Source organism: Perissodus microlepis, chromosome 2, assembly GCF_051167445.1.
Source record: "Perissodus microlepis isolate ML-2025 ecotype Zambia chromosome 2, ASM5116744v1, whole genome shotgun sequence".
Classification (NCBI taxonomy): domain Eukaryota; kingdom Metazoa; phylum Chordata; class Actinopteri; order Cichliformes; family Cichlidae; genus Perissodus; species Perissodus microlepis.
The window spans coordinates 9271572-9296402 of NC_140462.1; the positions used below are offsets into that span (position 1 = coordinate 9271572).

At 43.9% G+C, this 24831-nt stretch overlaps 3 protein-coding genes across 5 annotated transcripts; all 3 read left to right on the plus strand.

Moving 5' to 3' along the window:
* The first annotated feature begins 250 nt into the window (after nt 1–250).
* Nucleotides 251–2221, plus strand: LOC146392256 (uncharacterized). 2 transcript variants are annotated; one of them, XM_084944287.1, is made up of 2 exons: nt 251–508; nt 777–2221. In XM_084944287.1, the coding sequence occupies exon 2, from the start codon at nt 780–782 to the stop codon at nt 1497–1499; it is 720 nt and encodes a 239-aa protein (XP_084800413.1). In that variant the 5' UTR covers nt 251–508; nt 777–779; the 3' UTR covers nt 1500–2221. The 2 variants fall into 2 exon arrangements, with proteins under 2 accessions (XP_084800413.1, XP_084800409.1); XM_084944283.1 differs by having other exon boundaries at nt 252–508; nt 672–2221.
* Nucleotides 2222–2581: 360 nt separating this feature from the next.
* Nucleotides 2582–16481, plus strand: nsd1a (nuclear receptor binding SET domain protein 1a). Of its 2 annotated transcripts, none has more exons than XM_084944228.1 (23): nt 2582–3669; nt 4229–5094; nt 5439–5580; nt 5727–5899; nt 5984–7775; nt 7871–7986; nt 8944–9160; nt 9265–9368; nt 9473–9532; nt 9632–9826; nt 9922–10014; nt 10128–10251; nt 10333–10533; nt 12188–12367; nt 13064–13220; nt 13313–13518; nt 13603–13715; nt 13808–14077; nt 14174–14290; nt 14401–14542; nt 14685–14791; nt 14899–15097; nt 15393–16481. In XM_084944228.1, exons 2-23 carry the CDS (start codon nt 4246–4248, stop codon nt 16169–16171), a joined length of 6336 nt encoding a protein of 2111 aa, XP_084800354.1. In that variant the 5' UTR covers nt 2582–3669; nt 4229–4245; the 3' UTR covers nt 16172–16481. The 2 variants fall into 2 exon arrangements, with proteins under 2 accessions (XP_084800354.1, XP_084800345.1); XM_084944219.1 differs by having other exon boundaries at nt 2584–3669; nt 8941–9160.
* A 934-nt stretch (nt 16482–17415) lies between these two features.
* On the plus strand, nt 17416–22697 carry slu7 (SLU7 homolog, splicing factor). Its single transcript, XM_084944250.1, has 15 exons — nt 17416–17577; nt 17803–17959; nt 18051–18204; nt 18296–18376; nt 18550–18714; nt 18813–18878; nt 18980–19111; nt 19644–19741; nt 19877–19944; nt 20383–20522; nt 21351–21512; nt 21605–21706; nt 21822–21899; nt 21993–22112; nt 22192–22697. The coding sequence occupies exons 2-15, from the start codon at nt 17811–17813 to the stop codon at nt 22369–22371; spliced, it is 1695 nt and encodes a 564-aa protein (XP_084800376.1). The 5' UTR covers nt 17416–17577; nt 17803–17810; the 3' UTR covers nt 22372–22697.
* Nucleotides 22698–24831: the final 2134 nt, after the last annotated feature.

The following is a 24831-nucleotide window of genomic DNA, read 5'->3' on the forward strand; positions in this document are numbered from 1 at the left end:
AGTGATCTCATGGCCAGGTTAGTTGATACATTGTCATTACTACATTTTAATAAATGTACAGTTGGTTCAATACAGTGTGCCAGTTACATAGTTACCGCTGTGCTGTTGATACAATTTTGGTTCCATGGCTACCACAGTTCCATGCTTCACTACTAGATACACTTTTGATACTTTTCCGATTCTACAGAAACCCATTACGTCACACGGATCAGTCCCTACGTTTCTTGAACGCTTTTATTGCGCATGCGCAGTTGTTGTCTGCTGGTTTAATTTTTTTTCCTTTTCTTTTTTTTTCTGGGTGAAAATGGCTGCCACTCTCATCCAAACCTCTGCGTAGAGGATTAACTGAGCGTTGACATATGCAGCAGACCCGCTTCGAGACAACACTCGCAGACGCCAGGGCGTAGTTTGTGCAGCGCCTTCACAAAGATGTTGTGGCCGTCAGGGAGAGGAAGTGTAGACGAGTCGAAATTAACCCTTTCCACTCCAACGTCCACCAACAAATGAGGTACGAACTGTTCATCTTTTGCTCTTTGAGTAGTTCGGCGATCTAGTAATCCAGTAATCATTTAAATTTATTGTTATGCATGCCGTGCATTTTTGCAAACTATGACTCTGTTTGAACATGTTTATTTCGAACATCACTTATATTTGTTTGTTTTGTGTTGCAGTGCTAAAAAGGCCTGTTTGAGCCACTAGAAGTCAGCTACTAAAAACTGGATTGTCAGTAAAACACGTGGCTTTTCTAGCTCATGTATTTCTATGTACCCCAACAGAAAATGTTGCACCAAGTGACCACCAGCAGCAGTGACTATTGCATGAGTGCACTAACAGAGGACTGTCATCCAGGCAGCCACTTTGATTTATGTAGTACACAGTCCAACAAATTTTACCCCTCTCCGACAAACCCTGGTTTGCAGCTGTCCCTCGCCGGCCTTGCCCCTTTGCCACAGGGCATGCACAAAGCCATGGCGTGCCAGTTACAAGACACCCAGAATGACTTCCAGCCACAGGCGGTGAGAATCAGAGCCGGTGAAGCTCTAGGGCCTGAGGGCTCTAAGAAAAAGAAGGGCACAGCGAAGTCAGGGCGGAGAGGGAGGCCATCGGGGACCACAAAGTCAGCTGGGTACCGTACAAGTACTGGGCGTCCACTTGGGACAACTAGAGCAGCCGGTTTCAAGACAAGCCCAGGTAGGCCCCTTGGAACCACCAAAGCTGCAGGATATAAGGTGAGCCCTGGGAGACCGCCTGGCAGCATCAAGAGCCTCACTCGCCTCAAGAAGCTAGAATTCGGATGTGACGGCACCAGCAAGCTGGACTTTAGCAACTGCAGTGCTCCCAAGAAGCTGGACTTTACTAGCTGTGATGTTTCATCTTTTCCATACACCATGATGGAGAAAAGAGAACTTTGTGAGCACGGTAGCAATAAAGTGGATGAAACCACAGAGATAAATTCTGCAGCTGCTTCCCCGGTGTTTGAAAAACATTTGGTTGCATGAAGAAGAGGACTAGAAGGAATTGTGGCATTTCATGTATGCTGGGAGAAAAAGTTGTTTGTTTTATCATTTACAGTGGTTCTAAGTTTTCATTGTACAGTGATTGGCATTCTCATCATCCTCTCCTAATAAACAGCTGAATCACAAATATGTTGCTCCAGTGTGGCAGAGGTGCATGCACATGAAATAACACCAGTCAGTATAGTTAGTGGTTCAGACCTCAGTAACCCTGATGTATTCCTCTGAATTGTGACATGTTCTCTTACTCTGTTCTAAGACATGAATATGTTTGTTTGTGTGACATTTTCTACATGCATATACATTTTAGAACAAAAAAAAATTAATGAAACCAAATCTTTCCGGAGCATAAATATGTAACCATGTAGTCGTCCTTTGTGTTTTGTCCGCTTGTCTATTATGTGGTTTATTTTGTGATACAATTCAGGAAAGCAGGAGCCTTGCGGTATGTTTTTATTGACTCAAACTGGTAAAGCTTAAAGCATAATACCCCCTTTGTTTCTGCACTTTGTAAATATAGTTTGCATCATGTATTGTAACAGCCTGTTTCCATATCCACAGTCACTCGATAAGCACTCCCACTTGTGCATGTATGTTAGACTGATCAGTAGAGGGGGAAACGACTAATGCTTTGTGGCATATGTAATAATAATAATGATTTCCTGTATGTGAAACCAAAATAAAAGAAAGAAATCGTCTTTTTCACAGTTTCCTGTCACTTGTAATTCTTCCTCTGGACACAAGGGGGCTTGAGTCCTGTGACATGGCAGTCACTTTATCATAATACCTTTATTTACACCTTGTTAGACTAATTTAAGGCGTACCGACGTTTATGATCTTACTTTTTGGGCGTGTTCTTACCAGGTACGTGACAGAAGAAGAGGTTAAAAAAACTATAGGTCATGTTTTTTTGGGTGAAGCCGCCATGATGTGAGCTGCGTCTTCAATCTTTGTGTTCTATATATGATAATTCACCAAAATATAGAAGTGCACCGCCTTTGGAGACATAAACATACCACAGTGTATGATATTAAACATTTTAAAAGCCGGCAGAGGGTAGCTGCTCTGCTGACAAGTCGGCATGTAACTGCACGCTCTTTGATCTGAGGACTGGCCCACTGCAGCGAGCCTTTTGTGCTTCTCTGTTTGAGTTTGCGCGTTTGTGGATCTGCTTCAGTTAGAGCAACAAGACACGCAACAAACCATCAAAGTTACGTGCCGGCGGGCTGAAAACGGACGCCGACAGATTTTTTTAATCACAGGAAACCAAAAGAAAGAAAGAAAGAAAGAAACCCGTTCATATGCTCAATGCCTCAACTCTCGATCGTGCTTTCCTGAGCGCCTGGCGGCCTGTTTCCTCATGTCAGAGCGCTCCGTGGAGAGCCAACATGGCGCGCGGAGAGTGTGATTTGACCGGAAAGGCCGTGTGGTTATTATCGGTGTGCAGTCCTTTTTTTCTTCTTTCCTATATGGTCGATCTTTCTCCTCCTACACACACACAGGCACACACACCCGCACACAGGCCTGCATCAACTAGGAAAGTTAAACAATAGGACTGAAGGTGGAGGGGGGTTACAGCAGAAACGGGACAAACTACTTAGAAATCCGTTGTCTTCATTTACGATTACTACATACCAATAACTACTGCAAACTTCACCTGGGTGTGCACGCGTGTGAGCGTGCGTGTTTGTCGTGCGTCCGTGCTCGCCAGTGTGTGCACGCGTGCACGCGGAGGGTGAGTGTCACGGCCCTCTACAGACGGGGGGTTGGGTAGCATTGCGGATTGGTTACTGCTCACCAACACACAGCCTGGGCTTGTTTTAACATAACCAGGGGCACATCGACAAGCAGGCAAAAAATAATAATAATAACCATGTAGTAAATAAACTGCTGTGGCTGTTACAGGACCGGTTGTGGCTCACTGAAGACGTTGCGGCGTAATGGAGCAGTCGGCTGTTATTTTTTATTTAAGGTGACATTTTTTTAAGAGGGCCGACGCTGATGAAGCGAGAATGAGAGCCGTGCCTTGGCCTACTACTAGTGCTGCTGCAGCTGGGATTGTGGAGATCTGCTTTCACAAACCGAGAGAAACACTCGCCTGGTGCCACATTATCAAAGAGCAGCTGCTGGCTTCGCGATGACCGACCTCCAAACGGTGAGTTTTTCGCCTTTTTTTCCACGTGTTGATAGTGCGGTGAACTTGTAGTGCCGATCAGACCTTTTTTTCGTGAGTTAATAGTAGCTTCCTATGTCGGTGTGCGGCTGTAGCTTGTTTGTGTGAGCCACTGACTGTTTCTGTGATGGCTCAGTGTCACCTCCTCTACTACAGCTTCAGCGCTCCTCCATTGACTGTACAAGTCAGCGATCGCCGGGGTGACCCACATTTAGCAGACAAAGCGCTGTTATTTTCTAATAGTTTGTGAATGAAGTGTGTGAGCACGGTTGTTTTCTGTGTTTTGTCTTGTGCCGTACGACTGGCCTCTAGAATGGAGGCCATGCAATGTCGGCTTATCGGCGTGTGTGTGTGGGTGCCTGTGTATGTGTGTGTACGCGCGCACTGGCCATGGCTGGACCTTCATGGATATGCTTCTGATATTTATCACTGTACAAGTCACTTTGTTTACACATCTCTATAAGCACACAGGAGTGTATTTAGAGAGAAACTTCTATGGCACGTTTACCTTGTCTAACCCTGCCTGTGTTTCATTTGACAGGATGTAGGTATGACAACATGAAGCAGTCATACAGACCGGGTCTTAGGGTAGGCTCAGTGTTTGGCTCAGGCCCGCCAGAGCGGAGGCCCCACAATGGCCCTGTGAGCACTTCCTATGGAAACCAATGTGGCATTGTGAAGCGAGGATCAGACCAGTCATCAACTGTGCAGCTGCCATCCTCCAGCCTCAAACAACCCGCTTTACTAGGGTACAATCAGACTAACAGATCTAAAAGCTACAGTTCTTTGAGGAGACCCTACGACCTGAACACTGCGATCAACAAACCTGACCCAGAAAGGGACCTTCATCCTCGGAACAACTTGCTCTGTGCAAGCCCAATTAGCGACGATGATGATGATGAGTTTGAGGCGCCAACTGTCCAGTTGCCTCCTTCTCCAGGCAACAATGACATGGAGCCTGTTGGGACTCTGCCGGACATGAGCAGAAATGGTTTCTTCCTACACAGTCCTGACAGCTTCGAGCGCTGTTCCCCCATTCCAAACGGATGCCTGCATTTTGAGTCCACACTATTCGACAGCAGCGATGTAAAGGGGGGCGATGAGGAGGGGGACAGCGGCGAGGAACTCGCACCTTTTGGCCACTCCCCACAGCCGAGTCAGGATCGAACTGTTACAGAGTGTAAGACCACATGCGACTCAGGGGTGGATAAAAGAACATACAAACCTACAGTCTTTAATCTAATGTCCAAAACTATATCTGAGCTCAACCCTACACTAAGCCCCAGCGCGCTGCCAGACATCTCCATGAGAGATGGGTGGAGTTTGGGTGAGGAATCTGACAGTGATGGTGAACTTCTCTCCCCTGTTGACCCAGGACTTATCTCACCAGGTGACACCAACTCTAATGTGAGTATAAAACTCTTGAGATACAAACTTTGCAACTTCTGTACAACCAAATCCACACAAGTTTATGTGGCTATGTTATAATCAAGCATAGCTTAACTACCCTGAGCCACCAATATGCACGTACGCCATCTTCCAAGCTTTAAAATTTGACCCAAAAGAGTAGAAAACAGTTCAAATCTGAGGCCAGCAAAGCAATCAGTGTGATGTTTTGTCATCACCATTAGAATTCAAAAGCGGATATCATCTATTCTTGTCATTATACATGACAAGAATTTTGATTTGATACATGCAGCATTATTTTTTTTCTGTATCACTTATTATTGTGTTTTTCTTGTAATGATTAGTCCAACAGCCCAAAGAAAAGGCCTCTTCCTGCAGTGAAATACTTGGAAGGGGATTTGGTGTGGGCAAAATTCAACAGACGGCCCTGGTGGCCCTGTCAGGTCACAAGCGACCTGGATCAGGGGATTCACACTAAGATGAAAGGTGAGATTTGATGTGAATACTGATTATTTTACACAAATCCGTTTCACACAACTTGACTGTTTTGTTGATAGTTTGTTGACGGCATTGTAGTGTGTGTCAAAGTTCACACTGCTCTTTCTTCTTATTTAAAAAACATTTTGATCCAGTTCCCAGTCCTCGTCCTTGCCGGATGTATTTCTTGGAGACTATTGGCGAGATTGTAGAGTCTTCCTGGGTCCCAGGGAACGTTATTCTACCTTTTGAAGGAGGCCATCAGTTTGAAGACCTTCCTGTTCTCAGGCGGCGAGGGAAGCAGAAGGAGAAAGACTACAAGTATACGGTATAATTTGTGAAGTGAATCTTTGAAAATCTTTTGTTTGCTCACTGTGAACAATATTTCAATAACTATATTACTTCTCTGCAGATACCCAAAAGTTTGCTGACTGCGTGGAAAGTCAGTGTAGCAGAAGCTGAGTATCTGCTCCCGGGTCGGCAAAGGAAAAGTGAAACTGTGCTTTCAGTGTCGGTCAAAGGAGATGAACGTATACCCAGCCCGCTCCCTAATGAGAAGGCACACAAGAGCCCGTCTGTCTCTGTGGACTCCAGTGAACCTCCAGCATCTTCTACAGCCTCCAATGGAAATGAGAACCATCTCATCAAAAACTCTACAAATCAAGGCAATAACAATAAAGCTCAGAAGAAGAAAAAGAAGTGTCTGTCAGACATATTTGGTCATATAGTTAGTGGATCAAAGGAATCCTCCACAGGCCAGCTTCACACAGCACCGCGTGCACTGAAAGAAGAGCCGAAGGACTCACCTTATGCTGACCTGGATTCAGTTCCGATGCTGCATCGACCGAAACGCACAGCGCTGTCTCCAGTACACAGTATAGAGGTCCAAAGAGAAAAAAGTTCAACAAAGGCTAAAAAGAGTACAGAAAAAGTGAGCCGGGGTGCAGACTCATTTAGCAGCTTAAAAAACAAAAGGACATCAAAAAACACAAATTCTGGCCAGAGGTTGGACAGCTGTGTTGAAAGTGAAAAGACCTCGGTGGAGCTTCCTGCCAGCAGTGGCCTAATGACGAGGGCTCTGCAGGCGGAGGAAGAGACCGATTTCAAAGATGCAGTGGCCACAAGCCACTTCTCAGCAGAAGCCTCTGCTGATGAGTCTCCTGCTAATACACCTACTAATGCTTCCATCAACACTGAAATGTCTCCTACTCGGGAATCCTCCTGCAGTGTATCACTGTCTGTAAACCACAGCTCTCCAAAAAGGCGTGCAAGGAAGCTTGATAAGAAGCTAATTCGTAATGGCTCATGGATTAAGTCCAAGTGTGTGGCCACGACTGAGTCCACTTTGCAACCTGTTAAGATCAAGACAGAAAGCACTGTCAGGGATATCACAACCACTTCTCAGTCCTTGTCCCTGTCACCAATGGATTCCTTTCCAGATATCCAGGAAATAAAGTTTAAATCTCTTGCAAAGGAGGACAGCAGTGACTCTGAAACTGCTGCATTTCATACTGATTCCAATTATAAATTCAGTACTTTTCTGATGCTTCTGAAAGACCTGCATGATACCAGGGAAAAAGAAGGCAACCCGCTGACAATCCCTCCATCACCTGCCCTAATCAAAGAGGAACCCCTAGTGATCCCTGCTTCCACAGATGTTGACACTCCCAATGGTTCTTGTGAGGGATTAACTCATGGGGTCAAACTTGAAAATGGCCAGTCACGCAAATCCACAATACCCCACAGGACAGAGGAAAGGACAAAGATTAGGACTAAAGGCATCACTGGAACTGACACCAACCACTGTGAAGACTCTCCTGTTTGTACTCTGCCTGGAAGCTCAGAAAAGCAACGTAGGAAACAAAGATTACCCGCCAAACTTAAACTTAGCATATCTGGCCTTTCCTCCGACCTGGCCGACATGGCTTACGGCAGGGAGTTTGTTAGCGGCCATGCCGATTTGGCCGATTCTGGATCGGTTCCTGTTGTCGCTGCCGATCCTTCCACCAGCTACCTCGATAGCAACTCAGAAGCCATGTTGGCTCCAAAGAAGCGCTGGCAGGTGGTTGAGGAGGCTGCCGAGAGGAAGGGTGAACTCCTGAGTGAGGCGTCTGATGACATGATGGCATCACCGGATCTTGAACCAGGGGCTGAGAAGTGCACGGAGAGCGACTCGCATTTGTCCGACGGAAGCAGCTCAGCTGGTAAGACAAAGCGCTCCTTTTGAGCTTCATCTCCAGAGCTGGTAAAATCAGTAAGTAAATGATACATAATTTATTATTCTCCTATTTTTATTTAGAGAACAAACGCCTCCGGAAACCCACCAAACGTCTGTTGGAGTCGACCGAGGAGTACGAACAAATATTTGCCCCAAAAAAGAGATCAAAGAAGCACTTGTCAGAATCTTCCCAAATGGTAAGAAATGTATGATTCATTTTCCTTTTAATAAAAATGGAAGTAAGCAGCCTCTTTCAATCTACAAATACAACGCTAACTGTACAGTCTTTAGTGTCGAGTTTGTTGACACCCTAAGGCTCCACGCAGTATATCCACAGGGGCCTGCAACATGCTTTGCTTTAAAGCATGAATTTTGTGCTGTATCATTTAAAAGTGAATCTTTAGAGATGGGAACAATTTACACCAATAAAACAAGCAGATTGTGTCCATAACTCCCTCCCGCGTTATCACTGGGACAATAGAAAACAATCTGTCATGAAATCACTCCCAGCTGTTAATATTTAAGCCCGTTCACATACTCATCTGACGCTAAGCTCCAACCAGCTGGATTGGTGTGAGGATTATGAGGTCCTTGGAAAGTTTTGTTCCCTGGAAGGGGTCCCTAAGTTTTGAAAGTTTTAGAACCTCTAGCTTACAGCATATATTGTCCTTAAAGGCATGTTTAAGAAATGTGCATCCTGTATATATTGTGCACATACAATACAATATGAGCTATGGCTGTAGCCTTTTTGCTTTTCTGTATATTCACACCCATTTCAAAAAGACAGATGTTTCTGTTTATGCGGTCGACCCATCTAGAATTACCCACTCAGTAGACATAAAGCATATCTCTTTGTACTTTGCCAGAATTAAATAAAGTAAATAAAGTGAATTGCTTTCAAATTAGGCAATAACATCATTCTGATTATGCCTTGATACATCGGCCTATTGTTTTGACATTTAAGGTTTTTTGGGTTGAGTGATAATAAGATATAATTGTAGATACAAATTTGATAAACAACAGCTATGGCTGCTACATGTTGTTGGAACATGTTGCCGCCACAGTGCATGGAAACGATTGCCCCGTGTTTAGTTTAAAACCTCTTATATGATGGATTTCAGCAGTGCTTTGTTGTCAATGTGTACATTCAGCAGACTTCAGGGATTGCAGCACTCCACGACCTCAGCATCACGTCAGAGACCGTTACCCCAGCCTCTCCATCAGACGAGCCCGCCGAGGCTCCGGCAGAGTTGGAAAAGAGTCCGTCTCAGGACGAGCTTTCTCCTGCAGCACCTTCGGTAGCTTCAGTCACGACACAGCCCCCCTTTGACCCAGACACCCCAGAGGAAACTGATCTACCTCCTGAACCAGGTAAATAAGCTAACAGCGTAACCGGTGTATTTACAACATCAACTATTTTTCCTGTCTCTTAGACGCTATTTTAAAATATGCAATACTGAATCGTTTTACTCCAGAGACGGAATTATTAATCCAAGAAAGAAAGAGGCCGAGAAAGCTGTCGCACAAGGTGCTGGACTGTAACATAGAAGAGGTGCCTGCTGCTCCTGCAAAGAAGAAGGTAACTGAGATGACATTAGGTAGCTAGGAGCGTTTGTGATAGGGACAAAAGCTTTTTCTGTGAGCGCTCTGTAGTAGCACTGAAAGTATTTTTTTGTTCTACAGGAGCAAAAACGTCACAGTGCAATTACGTCAGAGGTGAAGGTGTTGGTGAAGAAAAGACAGGTACTAAAACCTCGTGATGTGGTTTCTCTGATTCTCGTATAACACCAAACAATATTATACTAGAATTAATCATAAAAAAAATCTCATCATATTGGATAGTTGGGATTTGTGAAGAACGACAAGCCCACGTTCAGCACATCCTCTTCTCCTGCTGCTGCTTCTGCTGCCTCCAAGCCTCCAGAGAGCAGATCTCCAAGCCCAGAAGGATCCAAGACCCCTAAGCAGGAGGCTGAGGTGGAGGCCTGCAGCACCGAGGAGAAACAAAACACTGGAACACTAATTCCCAAGGCCGAGGTGTGTATGTCGTGCTGATAAGCTGCTGAGTTATTGGTCGTCCACCTGTGGTATTTCATTTACGAGCAGCACTTGACCAACAACTACCTCCATAGGTGCTGCCGGCCGGCTGGAATGACAGTCTGTCCTCACAGGTGGATGTAAAAGGCAAAATAGGAGCTGCATCCTTGAAGGAGAGTGTCTGTCAGGTGAGAGGGAGTCTATCAGAATGTCTAGATTTTCTGCTTGGTTTGTGGCGCGTTCCCTGTTTTTGGGAGCAGTAAATCATTAGTCGGGTCTCTTCCTCCGTGTGTTTGAGCAGGTGTGTGAGAGGACGGGAGACCTGCTGGTGTGTGAAGGCCACTGTTACGGAGCTTTTCACCTACAGTGCATTGGCCTGTCGGCGCCTCCGAAGGGAAAATTCCTCTGTCGCGAATGCAACGCTGGTGGGTACGCCTGAAAGCACAAAAAATGCACGCTGCGGCATACCTGAGTTTAATTCTTCTGGTTGTTAATGATCCTCTCAGGCGTTCACGCGTGCTTCGTGTGTAAGAAGTCCGGAGATGGGGTGAAGCGCTGCATAATCCCGCTGTGTGGGAAATTCTACCACACGGACTGTATAATGGCCTACTCGGCCACCCAGCCTCACAACAAAGGCTTCCGCTGCCCCCTGCATGTGTGCCTGTCCTGCCACATTACCAATCCCCTCAACATCTGCAGCTCTAAAGGTGAGCGCCACTGCTGGCTTTGATCCAACCAGCCATCTACTTTCTCCTCATCCAAGTTAGGCCACAAGATGCTTCTATGTTAGTACGTTTTAAGATTTTGCTGAAACCAGGGTCATTTTTGCAAGACTTCAACTAGGTGACGTGAGGTTTTTTAACAGGACAGTGAATTAAAAATAGAGCAGTAAAGATTTATTTAAAGTGTAGTGTTTTACCTTTAATTAGGAAGGTTTAACAACTAGAATCAGTCTGGTTAGTAACTGCAGTCATTTCTTTCCCGGGAGGAGACAAAAATCAATTTTGTGGTTGCGTCAGGAAGAGCATCAAATGTTCAAATTTGCCAAATCAAACATGGAGCTACCCGCTGTGGCCAGCCCCTTGTGAATAGGGGAGCAGCTTAAAGTGGCTTTTAAACAGCCAACGAAAATGTGCTTAAAAGTAGATCTCCAGCTGGCTGATAGTTATTTCTTCATTTTCACCGTGATTTATTATTAAAAATTTGCATCCAGTCCAAAGAGGTGTTGATGCAAGTAAAGGAAGTCTTCGATTCATAGCAGAAATAGCAGAAACTTTAGCAGTGAGCACATCAACAACACCTTGGTTTATTCTTAAAAAGAAGGAATGCACTTATGAGCACTGCCCAACCAAGAAAAAAGGACCACGAGGACTAAAGAGAACGACTGAAGTGGATGATTGCAGAATTCTTTCCTTGGTTAAAAACCGTCTTTTCAGAACATCTGGCCGAGTCGAGAGCACACTCGACGAGGCAGGCGCATCATTGTAAACGTCTATAAAAAGGTGGCTGCATGAATGGAAATGCAGAGGGTTTGTCTCAGCATACAAACCACGTGATACACTCAAACAAAGAAAGGGCAGATTAGACTAGAAAACATCTAAAAAAAAAAAAATAAATAAAGATTCTGCCCTTTTAAACATGATCTAAGCACGTGGTGTTAAATCTCTTACAAACTGAATCCTTTCCAAACTCAAACCCTGCTGTGACTGCAGGGTTTTAGAGGCCCTACAGTTTCACCTTGCTGCTCTAATCTTGAGGCTCGCCAACCACAGGAAGGATTCTTGTTTCTTAAATAAGAGCAACAGGTTACGTGATTCTGGACACAGTTTTTGTTTGCATGTCACTTGTTAGTTTGAATATTGATGGCCTCTTTTGAACTCTGGATTATTTAAGGGCTTTGCATTTCATGCCTGGAGATATCAGGATTTGTTTCTGTGATTAAGCTTTTTCTTATGAATGTCTTTGCATAAGCACAGGCTGACACTCGAGTATGTGATTCATTGCTCGTGTCATGTGAAATTAGGCATTTAGCCTGAGATTTTTGACACTTACAGCCTCACCTACAGTAGTAAGTGTACATCATAATCCTTGATTTTTAGCAGTTTAAAGTGGCTTCATAAAATACTGACTGTGCAGGATTTTGGCATGTAATGCAGAGTTTTAATTCAGTGGACTGACGTGACTCCTTCCATGTGCTTTGTACTACGATCTCTCTTAATAATCCTGTAAGACTGAGTCTTATGTTCCAAATCCAGGGACAACATTTGGAGTGAAAGTGTTTTAAAATTGCTCCATAAATAGTATGTGTTGTTTTGTTTTGTTTGCCTGAATTAAGCCGTGCTTCCTCTCACTTCCTCTCAGGTCGGTTGGCTCGATGCGTTCGCTGTCCCGTCGCCTATCACGGCAACGACAACTGCATGGCAGCGGGCAGCTTGGTGCTGGCGAACAACAGTTTCCTCTGTCCGAACCACTTCACTCCTCGCAAAGGCTGCAAGAACCACGAGCACATCAACGTTAGCTGGTGCTTTGTCTGCTCTGAAGGTGAGCGCAGTCTTGTAGCGTGTGCATATGTAACAGTGGGTTCAGGATTAAAATATGAGCTTCTAACAGACCTCCACTGTTCAAATGTTAAACAAAAAACACACACAAAGAAAGGCAGCTGTTCAGCGCCGGGCTTTATTATTCAATTCAACATAATGCGCCCCAAATTATTTTTATGCTCTGTCCCATTTTCCACTTAAATGCTCCCACTTGGCAAATGGATCTATAAATGTATTTCTGTTTCTTGTCTCTACTCACAAATCTGCCTCTGAAACCCAGCAGCTATAAAAACACAGTTTGACTGCTGAAGTCACATGTTAATGTTTAATGCTCTTATTTCTGACACTCATTTAAATTAGTGCCACTGATCTCATTTAAATACACCGACTCACCTCATTTAGTCCTGAGTATCTACATTTGTACTGATTAGTGTCACTTGTAGTGCCACTATAATAAGTCAGTTACTGAATTAGCTTACGGCTGATGATAAATATTCAGCTTGGTGTTTATTTGCTTGTTTTACCTCACAAATGCTTACATGTGATATGGACTGTTCTCCCTTACCAACTTAGAAGAAAATGTGCAGGCCCGTGTGACCTTGTAATCACTGTTCAAAACATAACTACGGACTGTTGCAGGCCATATTATGACGTGTTATAAAAAAGCTCCCTAATCACTCATGGGTTGCGTTTCTAGGGGGCAGTCTGCTGTGCTGTGAAGCCTGTCCTGCTGCTTTCCATCGGGAATGCTTGAATATGGAGATGCCACAGGGTAGCTGGTTCTGCAACGACTGCAAAGCTGGAAAGAAGCCCCGTATTAAGGACATCCTGTGGGTCAAGTGGGGGCGTTACAGGTAGGTTAACAACACTGGCAATCACACAGAGGCTCTGGCTAACAACTACTGGAGCCATATTTGTATTTCTGAAACCCGCTGTGTCTCTTCAGGTGGTGGCCTGCTGAAGTCTGCCTGACCAAAGAGGTCCCAAATAACATCTTAAGGATGAAACATGAGGTGGGAGAGTTCCCGGTGCAGTTCTTTGGCTCCAAAGATTTCGTGTGGACATACCAGGCCAGAGTGTTTCCCTACATGGAGGGCGATACTCACAATATAGAAAAAATGGGCAAGGGTGCAGATGCAGTGTACAAAAAGGGTGCGTGCTTATGGTTGCTGAGTGCATCTTGATTCTTGGTGTAAGGTGCATGTTTAATAGTAAAGATCGTGTGTCTCTTTGTAGCACTGAATGAAGCGGCCGAGCGGTTCAAAGAGCTTCAGGCAGAAAAGGAGCTCAAGCAGCTTCAGGAGGACAGAAAGAATGACAAGAAGCCTCCTCCATACAGACACATTAGGGTACCGTGTGTACATCTGTGCTCATCTAGCCAATGGCAGAGCAGTTAACTGAGACGTGCTGTTAAAATCTCACCCCTGTCTCTGTTTCTTAGGTAAACCGGCCGATTGGGAAGGTGCAGATTATCACCGCTGACCTCTCAGAGGTTCCACGATGTAACTGCAAGGCGCTTGACGAGAACCCGTGCGGCATCGACTCTGAGTGCATTAACCGTATGCTGATGTACGAGTGTCACCCTCAGGTGTGCGCGGCAGGGGACCGATGCCAAAATCAATCTTTCACAAAGCGCCAGTACACACCTGTGGAGATTTTCAGGACTCTGTCCTGCGGCTGGGGTTTGCGCGGCTTGTCGGACATCAGGAAGGTGGGTCGGAAGTGAATCAAGCCAGCATTGATTGCTTTAGTTACAACCACATTTTTCTCATTCCTCGGTTTCTCCGTCTCTTTTTGTCTCTCCCAGGGAGCTTTTATCAGTGAATACGTGGGCGAGGTGATAGATGAAGAAGAATGCCGCGCCAGGATTAGGCACGCTCAGGAGAATGACATCTGCAACTTCTACATGCTTACACTGGACAAAGTAAGTATCTGAGTCAAGTACCAACAGATGCAGCCTGAACGCGGCACGCTTGATTAACAGTGCAGATCGGATGACGTGTCCACACTGATTTGCGCTTTTTTTCACTCCAGGATCGCATCATTGACGCGGGGCCCAAAGGCAACCAGGCTCGCTTCATGAACCACAGCTGCCAGCCAAACTGTGAGACTCAGAAGTGGACTGTGAATGGGGACACCAGAGTGGGCCTGTTTGCTTTACAAGACATCCCAAAAGGTTTGATAGTTTGTTTTTTGTTTTGGTTTGTTTTGGGGTTATTTATTTATTTTTTTATTTTTTAGGGGGGGAGGGTTGTATTGAACAAGATCATCCAGATTATTTTAATTACACATCCGATCTAATGCAACAACTACTTCAGGTGAGGAGCTGACTTTCAACTACAACCTGGAGTGTCGTGGCAATGGGAAGACCGCCTGTAAATGTGGAGCACCCAACTGTAGCAGTTTCCTGGGTGTCCGGCCAAAGGTAAAACTTTATATTTATTCACAACTTTACCTTCAGTTAAATGATCCTCTGACCGCACTTACAAGAAGAGCTGCCTTGTGACCTTCCTGTTCCTCGTCCTCGTATAGAACCAGCCAGCAGCTGAGAAAATGAAACCTAAGGAAGGAAAACGGAAGGGCACTATGAAGAAGAAGACCAAACAAGAGGTGACCAAGGAGAGGGAAGATGAGTGCTTCAGCTGTGGTGATGGGGGTCAGATAGTTTCCTGTAAGAAGCCGGGCTGCCCAAAGGTCTATCATGCTGACTGCCTCAACCTGGCCAAGAGGCCTGCAGGCAAGTAGACTTTAAGGAGAGCGCACAATATGATAGCCGTGTGTAGCCATTTGTTTTTTACATCAAGCTCTCAGGGGGTTTGAATATCCTCAAGCATGCATGGAGCAAACAGAGGTGACTGGGTGGTTTCTGAGGTGAAGGTTCTCCAAAAAAGGCAAAAATAAAATGTAGTTTTGATGAACGAGAACTTGAAGAGAAATGTTAATTATTATATTTTTGTTAGCTATTTGTGAGTCAAAAATCTTACTATTTGCGCATGTTTATTGTATTCATTCCACATTTGATTTGCCTGCAGGCCGATGGGAGTGTCCATGGCACCAGTGTGACGTATGTGGCAAAGAAGCGGCTTCATTCTGCGAGATGTGCCCCAACTCGTACTGTAAGGAGCACAGAGAAGGCATGCTCTTCATCTCCAAGCTGGACGGCAAGTTGTCCTGCAGCGAGCACGACCCCTGTGGGCCCGACCCGCTAGAGCCTGGGGAGATACGCGAATACATGCCCAACACGACCTCCATGAGGCCCGGGGCTGTTGATGCGCCCGTCGCCCCTTCTTTCGTCCCAGTCACCAGACGAGTGGCTCCTTCCGCTCCAGTCTCTGCCCCGGCCAGCCAAGCGACTTCATCGAGGCAAGCGCCTCCTCCTCGTCTCTACATCAACACCAAGACTGCTACCTCAAGCTTCGTCCCCTCCGGCAGGTCCTACCTCATGGGCAGAACTGACGAGAAAGCTCTCCCCACTCCTGCCTCCTCTGAGGCAGAGAGAGAGGACGGGGAGGTGGAGGATGGGGAGGTGTGCGGGTTGGACGTGGACGGTGTGGAAGACGACGATGAAGAAGACGAAGAAGAAGAAGAGGGCGATGAGGAAGAGAACGATATGGAGGAGATGGAGATAGTAGAGGACGAGGAGGATGAGCCACTGTATGGAGGAAATCTGCCAGAGGATGAGGAGGAGGAGGACGAGGGCGGGGACGAGTATGACACTTGGGGTGATTATGTGGAGGAAGACGACGGAGAGGTGGAGGGCGAGGACTCGGAGGACTGGGGGAGAGTGGAGGATGATGACAAGTGACTGTTCATCCTGTGCTTCCTTATATCTCAGCAGCAAAACTCAGTAGACATTGAAAGGCCTGAAAGAGTTTCATATTTTGGTACCTACTTGAATGCAACACTGCCTTCACTTTGGTACAACATTGCCTTCTCATCTGCACACCGCTGGACTGACAGCAGGGATGAGTACTGGTGCTAAGGCTTCGACGGCTGCTTCACTCAGCCCCTTTCTACTTCTGTTGATATGTATGTGTCTGGTGCTGTTTTGTTCTCTTGTTGTTTCTCTTAACAATGTTTACATTTTTTGGCCTTTTTTTTTTTTTTTTTTTTTTTTTAAAGAAAAAAATAACCTGTTTGGAATATTAAAAAAAAGGTGGGAAGCCTCACCTGACCAAACTGTCATCTTAAGGGCATCTTATGTTGTTGTTACTGTCTTAACTTTGTCTTTCCAATCAGAGGAGTCCTCAAAACATTGTTCTCACATGTCCGTGTTACAGTTAGGCAGAGGGAGTACCTGCCTGGTGCTTGTGACGAATGCAGAAATGAACCCACTGGAGTCTTCTTGCTATAAATGATCTTCTCACAACAAAAACTACCCCAGTTTCTTTTATTTGACAACAAGTAGCTCACAGCTCAGGATCTTTGGCACAGAGAAATAAAAGACAAAAGCGTCATCTTCTCACAACCTAAACATGAATCACAGATGTTGCCAGTGTTGGTTTTATAACCGCTGCTGCTGTTGCACTGACTAAATTAGAATAAAATCCTTGTACTTACTGGATCTCAGTATCCAAGGATCTGTCCACATGTAACAAGAAGAACCTTTTCTGAAGCATCTTTTATACACATACACATTGTTGGACCACCTTTATGCTTTCAGAGCTGTGCTGTGGCTAGCTGATTAGAGATTTGTAATAATGAGTACCTAAAACGTGGTCAGTAATTATGTACAGACACACAAGTTCATTTCACTAGGAGAAATCGTAAATTAAAGCCACATTAGCGACTAAATGTTGCATAAAACTGACACAGTTCTTCAGAGAAACACTTCTGAGTGAATTTTAACAATACAGTTTAAGCTATGCTTTTTTAGACTTGAGATATCAGATCAAAACACATTCAAATAAAGGGTTAGAAACTAACTTGCTTCGACTATTGATATGAAATTTCCCAAGTAAAAGAAAGTAAAGACCACCTGTTTTCTTGCGGTTGAGGTGCTGTACTCTGACTGTCCTCTAGAAGTCGCTGTTTCCGGCAGCGACTCCACAGAAAGGACGTGACGTAACTATAGCTGATGTAAAATGGCGACGATCGCATTTTAGTCAAAACAGAACCGACGAGTTTTAAAAAAGGGGTCAAATACAGGGGAAGTTGCTGATTTTACGGAAGGAATATAAACATCAAGTTTATTTGTGGAGCCTTATCAAGGTAAGTGAGTGAATTGGTTTATGAATTTTCACAGAAATTAAGTAAAATGCCTCTTCTACGTGTACGTCATTCGGCAACAGCTAGTTTGGCCAATACTGCAATAAAAACTGTAGTTTTAGCCTTTGTTTTAAGAAGTGAAACACATAATTGCTGAGTGTAGGTGAGTAGACGGGTGTTTATACTAAACCCGTGACGGTGTCCCCGGCGGCGTGTTTCTGGCGGCAGGTTCAGTCATGACCGAGCAGACCAACGTTAACTCGGAGGGGATCGTGGGCCTGGATGAGCCCAAGAAGATGACCAGAGAGGACTGGAGGAAGAAGAAGGAGCTGGAGGAGCAGAGAAAGCTGGGAAACGCTCCAGCTGAGGTGGACGAGGAGGGAAAGTAAGTTTGTGCCTGTGCAGAAAGTGTGTGCTTTCAGGCAGCTGATGGAAGGAATGGTGTGATATGTAACGTGAACGCATCTGTCCTACAGGGACATAAACCCCCACATCCCACAGTACATTTCATCAGTGCCGTGGTACATCGACCCATCAAAAAGGCCCACACTAAAGCATCAAAGACCACAGAGTGAGAATGAGAAGCAGTACTCCGCAATTGGAGAGTGGTACAAGAGAGGAGTGCAGGAGGTGAGAATGAGGCGAGTTTTTCTCTCATGTGGACACAGAAGTAGATATATTGCCACAAAATCTAAAAGCTTCACTTTGTGTCTCCGCACAGAGTGCAGTTGCAACTAAGTTCCGTAAAGGGGCTTGTGAAAACTGTGGTGCCATGACACACAAGAAGAAAGACTGCTTGGAGGTAAAACCGATGAAACATTTTTACAGTTATCTGCTGGAACAAATTAATATTCAGGGTTTGCTTATCCTGGATATCAAAGGAGTATTATTATCATTATTATTATTATTGTATATTATATATTGTTATATTATTTGTACTAAGTTAGCATCTTACCTTTCATTTTGTCCCACCAGCGACCCAGAAAAGTTGGTGCCAAATTCACAGGAACAGGGATTGCTCCAGATGAACACGCTCAGATCCAGCTCACCATGGACTATGATGGAAAGCGTGATCGCTGGAATGGCTACGACCCCGAGGAACATCAGCGCATTGTTGAAGAGTACGCCAAAGTAGATCTGGTAAGCAGACCAGCATGACTGAGCTCCAGAGGTCAAAACATTGGTAAGCCGATGTTGTGGTCCACCACCACATGACTGAATTCTTATTTGTTTCTCAGGCCAAAAGGACACTGAAAGCACAGAAACTTCAGGATGAGTTGGCCTCGGGAAAACTGGACCAGACTGTAAGTGCTCACTCATATTAACATGGTAATAATACATTTTTCCCAGTTTTGGAGGCAAATATCAGACTGCAGTTTAATAACCTTACATTCTTTCTTTGTAGGAGTGGGAACATGACAGTGAAGACGAGGATGAAGACAAATATGCAGATGACATCGACATGCCCGGTCAGAACTTTGACTCCAAGAGACGAATCACTGTCAGGAATCTGCGTATCAGAGAAGACACAGCTAAAGTAAGAGCCACGTAGTAAAACATGAGTCATTTGTGCTTTTTCTGATGATAAACTGTGTACACAGGCATAAAATGAATACACAACACAGTGTTACTGCCCACATTATTGTGTAAAAGCTGTGAGCCACACCATGTTCCTTTTATATTTTCCTTACAAGGAGACAGTTGTATCGAGATCTTGTTTAAATTGTGAACATGAAAAAGCTTTGAATGTCCTTCAAGCAGGCTGGAGAACTATTACTGAAGACAACTTACAGAAAATACAAGAAGGCTGCCTAAGAGAGTTCAGGCTATGTTAATGAATAAAGGCAGTTATACCAAATTTTGATTCAGAGGGCTTTTGCAGTTACACAGACTCTGTTTTTGCGTCATGTTTTGTGTTTCATTTGTGTTTTCACGCTTCCTTCGTGTTTGTTTTCAAGCGAAATATAATAAAATCAAATGACTTTTCAGCAGTTCTGTGTATGAAAGATGGGGTACTGCAGTTTACTAATTTCTCTGTAATCTGAACTCCTCATGTCTGTTTTTCACAGTACTTGAGAAATCTGGATCCAAATTCAGCGTACTACGATCCAAAGACGCGAGCAATGAGAGAGAACCCGTACTCCAACACTGGCAAGAACCCTGATGAGTAAGTTATGGGTTTGTTTTTTGTTGTTGTTTGTTTTTTTAAAAAAAAAAATAAAATCGACAGAGTAATAGTAGAAATAGTCTCGGAGTAACTGAGTGGACACTGAAATCATTTTTGAACTGTTTTGTGTAACAGAGTGGGGTACGCTGGAGACAACTTTGTTCGCTACAGTGGAGCCACAATTTCCATGGCTCAAACACAATGTAAGTCCTAAAGTTATGGTTCCTTCTTTTCAAACACCTCACAACCTTAACTCTTTAGGTTTTGGAAGTATAACTTTACTTATATTGGAAATGAGTCTAGAGATTTATTCATTTTTGGCCACTGTGATCAAAACTGTTGAATGTTTGACCGAATTATAATAGGTTACCAAAAGTGGAAAAATCAGCATTTATAGAGTAAAAATCAGCTGCAAAAAGTAAAAAGCAGCCTGCTAACAATAGTGGTTAACATCTATACATCTATTTAGACACGACTAAATTAAAGAGTGCCTCTCCTGTCACACGTATGTTATATATGAGACTCCAAAAGGCAGGATCATTGTTACTTAGTAAAGGATAATTATGATGAAATCTGAGCTTTTTCTTATGTGATAGGACCACAGAGTGTAATTTGTAGTAATTGTCATTGTCTCGTGACAGTGTTTGCCTGGGAGGCTTATGAGAAAGGCTCCGAGGTGCATCTGCAGGCTGACCCCACCAAACTGGAGCTGCTGCATCGCTCCTTCAAGGTCAAGAAGGAGGACTTCAAAGAAGAACAGAGGGAGAGCATCCTGGAGAAGGTACACGGCTGATATGTATTCATTTAGCAACAGGATGAGGCCTCTACATTATTCATTTGTTTATTTGTTTATTTATTTATTTATTTATTCCAAATATGTGACGCAGCATGCATAAAGCCAAACAATGACACGATTAGGAACAGTATTCCAATTTTTCCATTGTAGCTTAACTTCACTGTCTGTAGATGCCTCTCAAAAGTATGTCTCGAACAATGTAGTTTATTGAACAGTTTCTGATGCATAAACCATTTACCCCAAATCCTCATCCAGCAAACCTCCCGGGTTTGAGGTGAAAACCCACTCAGTGACTTTTTGGTCTATAATCTGTGTTGATAGCACTGTGTGGAAACTAGTAGATTGCTAGAAGTGGCTGTTTATTTATTTGCACTTCGCTTGTAGTTTCCGAGTTTCCAATTCTAATCTGAATCCCCTCTTACTCTAAAAGCTGGAGCAGCACCACCTAGTGTTAGCTGATCTATTGGTATGAGCATTTATAATGGCCAGTAAATGAAAATAAGAATGAACTGTACATAAGAGATGGGAGAAACTTTCTTCAACCATCTTATGAGTGCAGATGTTGCATAGTTTGTCCACCGGATGGCACTCTGCAGCTTCTCTGTTGGCAGCATGTTTGAGAACACCATAAACAACCAGTTGATCTGAGCAGTCGGGCTTGGATCAGCTGTGTAAAGGAGAAAATAAATAACTACAAATATTAGGGATATCGGAAAGAAAAAAAATATTGGCTGATATAACAGACCGAACTCCATATCAGTCACAGTCTGGGCTTTACTGATGACGTTTCTGCTTTTTTTGTGTGACAATCAGTATGGAGGCCAGGAGCATTTGGATGCACCACCACGGGAGTTGCTGTTGGCCCAGACGGAGGACTACGTGGAGTATTCGCGTCACGGCGCTGTGCTGAAAGGACTCGAAAAGGCTGTCGCTCGCTCCAAATATGAGGAGGACGTGCTCATCAACAACCACACTGTAAGAAGGGGAGACTGTAGTAAATGTGTGGCTAATTTTGTTACATTTTATTTATGTTTTATCCTAAAATCAAGATCATATCTCCTCATTAGTGTATTTGGGGTTCCTACTGGAAAGACGGCTTCTGGGGGTACAAGTGTTGCCACTCCATGGTCAAACAGAGTTACTGCACAGGATCAGCTGGAATTGGAATTGTAAGTACATTTACTGAGAGTATTTGAAGCGTTTGTTTGATGGATAGGATATCAGTTTATAAAGTGGTCACAGATTTCTCACTTTCTGACTGTGTTTGTTTATGAACCCCTGCAGAACAACTCAGAGTGCACTCCATTTGAAGAGGTACTAACTGAGCCACAGGAGGAGGAACAGCCCAAGACTCTGCTAGAAGTAAGTGACACTGTTTTTTAAAAAAAAAATGCTGCAGTTAATGTTAATAAGCTTAAATGTATTGTTCATTATTAAAATATTCGTGATCACCAGATGCATCAAGATAAGATGAAAGAGAAGAAGAAGAAAAAGAAGAACAAAAAGAACAAGAAGCGCGACTCCGACAGCAGTGATTCGGAGGATGAGGAGAAGAAGAAGGAAAAGCTGAAGAAGGTAATGTTTTTGTTTGACTGCGGTGTTTGTTTTGATGAGTTTCTCCGTGTCTGACCTCCAACCGCCGTCTCCCTCTCAGGCTCTAGAAGCAGAGGACAAGCGGGTGAAGCAGGTGGAGATGCTAATGCAGCTGGATGAGAGGAAGAGGCCGTACAACAGCTTGTTTGAAGTAAAGGCGCCCACTGAGGAGGAGATGGAGGCCTTCCGCATGAAACGCAGCAGGCCAGATGATCCCATGGCTTCCTTCTTGGGACAGTGACCTTTTCAGTCCCGGCAGATTCCCCTAAACTCTCCCCAAGGACTCTACTAGAGCAGCTGCTCAGTAAAATATAAAATCCCACATTCACTCAAGTTTTGTGTTTTGGAAAGAAGTGCTGGAGAAACTGTGTACAGTATTTTGTAAAAGTTAATGTTGACACATTGTTTTGAAGCTGCATGTCCATAAAATGTAGAACAACAACAAAAAAGGTGTTTCGCTTCAACAGGAGACATTTAAATACTTTCAAACCTTTCAAATTCAGTCTTTACAGGAAACATGAGAAACGTAACTGCATTTCTTTTTATAATAAAATCCATTTGCCTGAATGTATGGTTTTTTTTGTTGTTGTTTTTTGGGTTTTTTTGCGGGGGTGGAGGGTTGTACATGAGGTATGAGCAATGGCTGGAAACATGACTTGGGCGGCTGATCCTTTTAATTTTGCTGAACCTCAGTAGCTGTTGTTAGCATGGCTGTATATACATATTGTGTTTTCCAGTTATGGACTCCAGGGCCCTATTTCAGGAAGCCGGTTTAGAAAACTCAGAGTGAAAAACGATACTCAGGGTTGAGTAACCCCGAACTGTCCAACTCGGAATATTCGGTTTCAGAAAGGCTGATAACAATTAGTTCAATCAACACGGAGTTGCTTTAACCCCAAGTTAAGCGCGCGCACGAGGATACATAAAGCCCCGATTAGTGGAGCACAGATTAAGCGAGTCACCATGGAGACGGAGGGAAAGAAGGCGCGGTCAATGTATTTTACAGCGCTTGAGGCCGAAATTCTGATGGCAGCATATGCCGATAACATGCAAATTTTGCGGAAAAAAAGTAACACAGCCTCAGCTGCAAAAGAAAGGAAGCATGCATGGCAAAACATAGCCGACAGAGTCAATGTGTGAGTGTTAATTTAAACATTGATCTAGGGATTTCCACCCATTTAACACGTTATTTTATTATATTTTATTTTATTTTTTATTTTATACATTTTATTTTGTGATGTGATGTGAGCGCAGGTGCAACCCAACAGGCCCCAAACGTTCCTGGCAGCAAGTAAAAATGAAATATAAAAATATAGTCCAAACAGGTAAGGTGTAATTGTATTATGAGCCATAGTGCTTGGTCTGTTTGTCCTATGTAAATCAATTGCAGTTAGAGGCTACATTAATTTTCTTTCTGTAAGCACTTATTGAAATTATCTGAGCACATTACAAGTACATATTTGCTTACTCTGTATGCTCAAATGTGACCCGTTATAGCCAACAGAAAAAAAGCGGAGGCCCGAAAAACAGGTGGGGGTCCTCCACCACCACCACTCACAGAGGCTGAGCAGTTGGCCCTCAGCCAATACAGTGGGCGCCCTGTGGCTGAAGGCATCTCTGCGGGGACATCCTCTTGAGTCAATAACCCCGCAAGACACAAGTGCCTACATAAGAGGTAAATTCAAAATAATACATGATGTGCATACATCCTTTCTTCACAGTCACCTTTGCAGTGCTACTCATTCATTTGATAAACTCTTTACCATAATGAATTATTTTGTAGTGAAGTTATTTTCCTACTGATTTTGCCTTCCCTCAGTCTTGGTTGTCTTTGAGAGCATAATGACAATGAAGTGTAAGGTGATTGGTATATGTTTGTTAATTGCCATCTGGTCCCTTGTAAGTTATAAGTGACCTGTATAAACCTCATATTCTATCAGTTGATGGTGATGGTGTACTGCATCTGGTGCTGCCTCCTGTTGAGCCAGACCAACATGCAGTTGTGAGTACTCTTAATACTCCACAGATTATATGAGTTTACAGTAGAACAGCAATGTTGTTAATTTCTTTACTACAGGAAAATAATGAAGAAACATTGACAGCTGTTACAGAGGAGGAAGCAACAGAGACACTTTATGAGGTTTACATCTTACAATGGAAAATATAACAATTGAATAAAATGTGGTACTATAATAAAACCATGGACTTTCTATGTCTCTAACAGAGTGATGATGGAAATGAAGAGGGAGAGGGTCCAGCCACTTCTCCAACAAACCTTTCCTCAGTAAGATGTTCAGCACTGATTTACAACCAACCTAAGTAGGCATGTACTATGAATGTCAATGCTATTTTCTGTGTTTCAATAGCTCCCTGTAAAGCAGCTGTACAAGACCTATTTGATCAAGAAAATAAAAAAATGCGACTTGGAAATGGAACACTTCAAGCAGCAGAGCCAAAAGACCAAGATTGAGATTTTACTGCTGGAACATCAGTTAAGGGTGGGTGAAGTGGTCAGAGATGGACGAATTATTTCAGTGTTTGAACAACATAATAATATACTTATTAATACTTTGTGTACAGGAAATACAGGCGACCAATAAAGCCAGTTGAACAAAAAATCTGTTTATTCTTCTTTCAACATGTTGAGGTGATGGGTCAAAGGAAATGATTGTGACATATGGTGTCTCTGACTGCTCTTCCA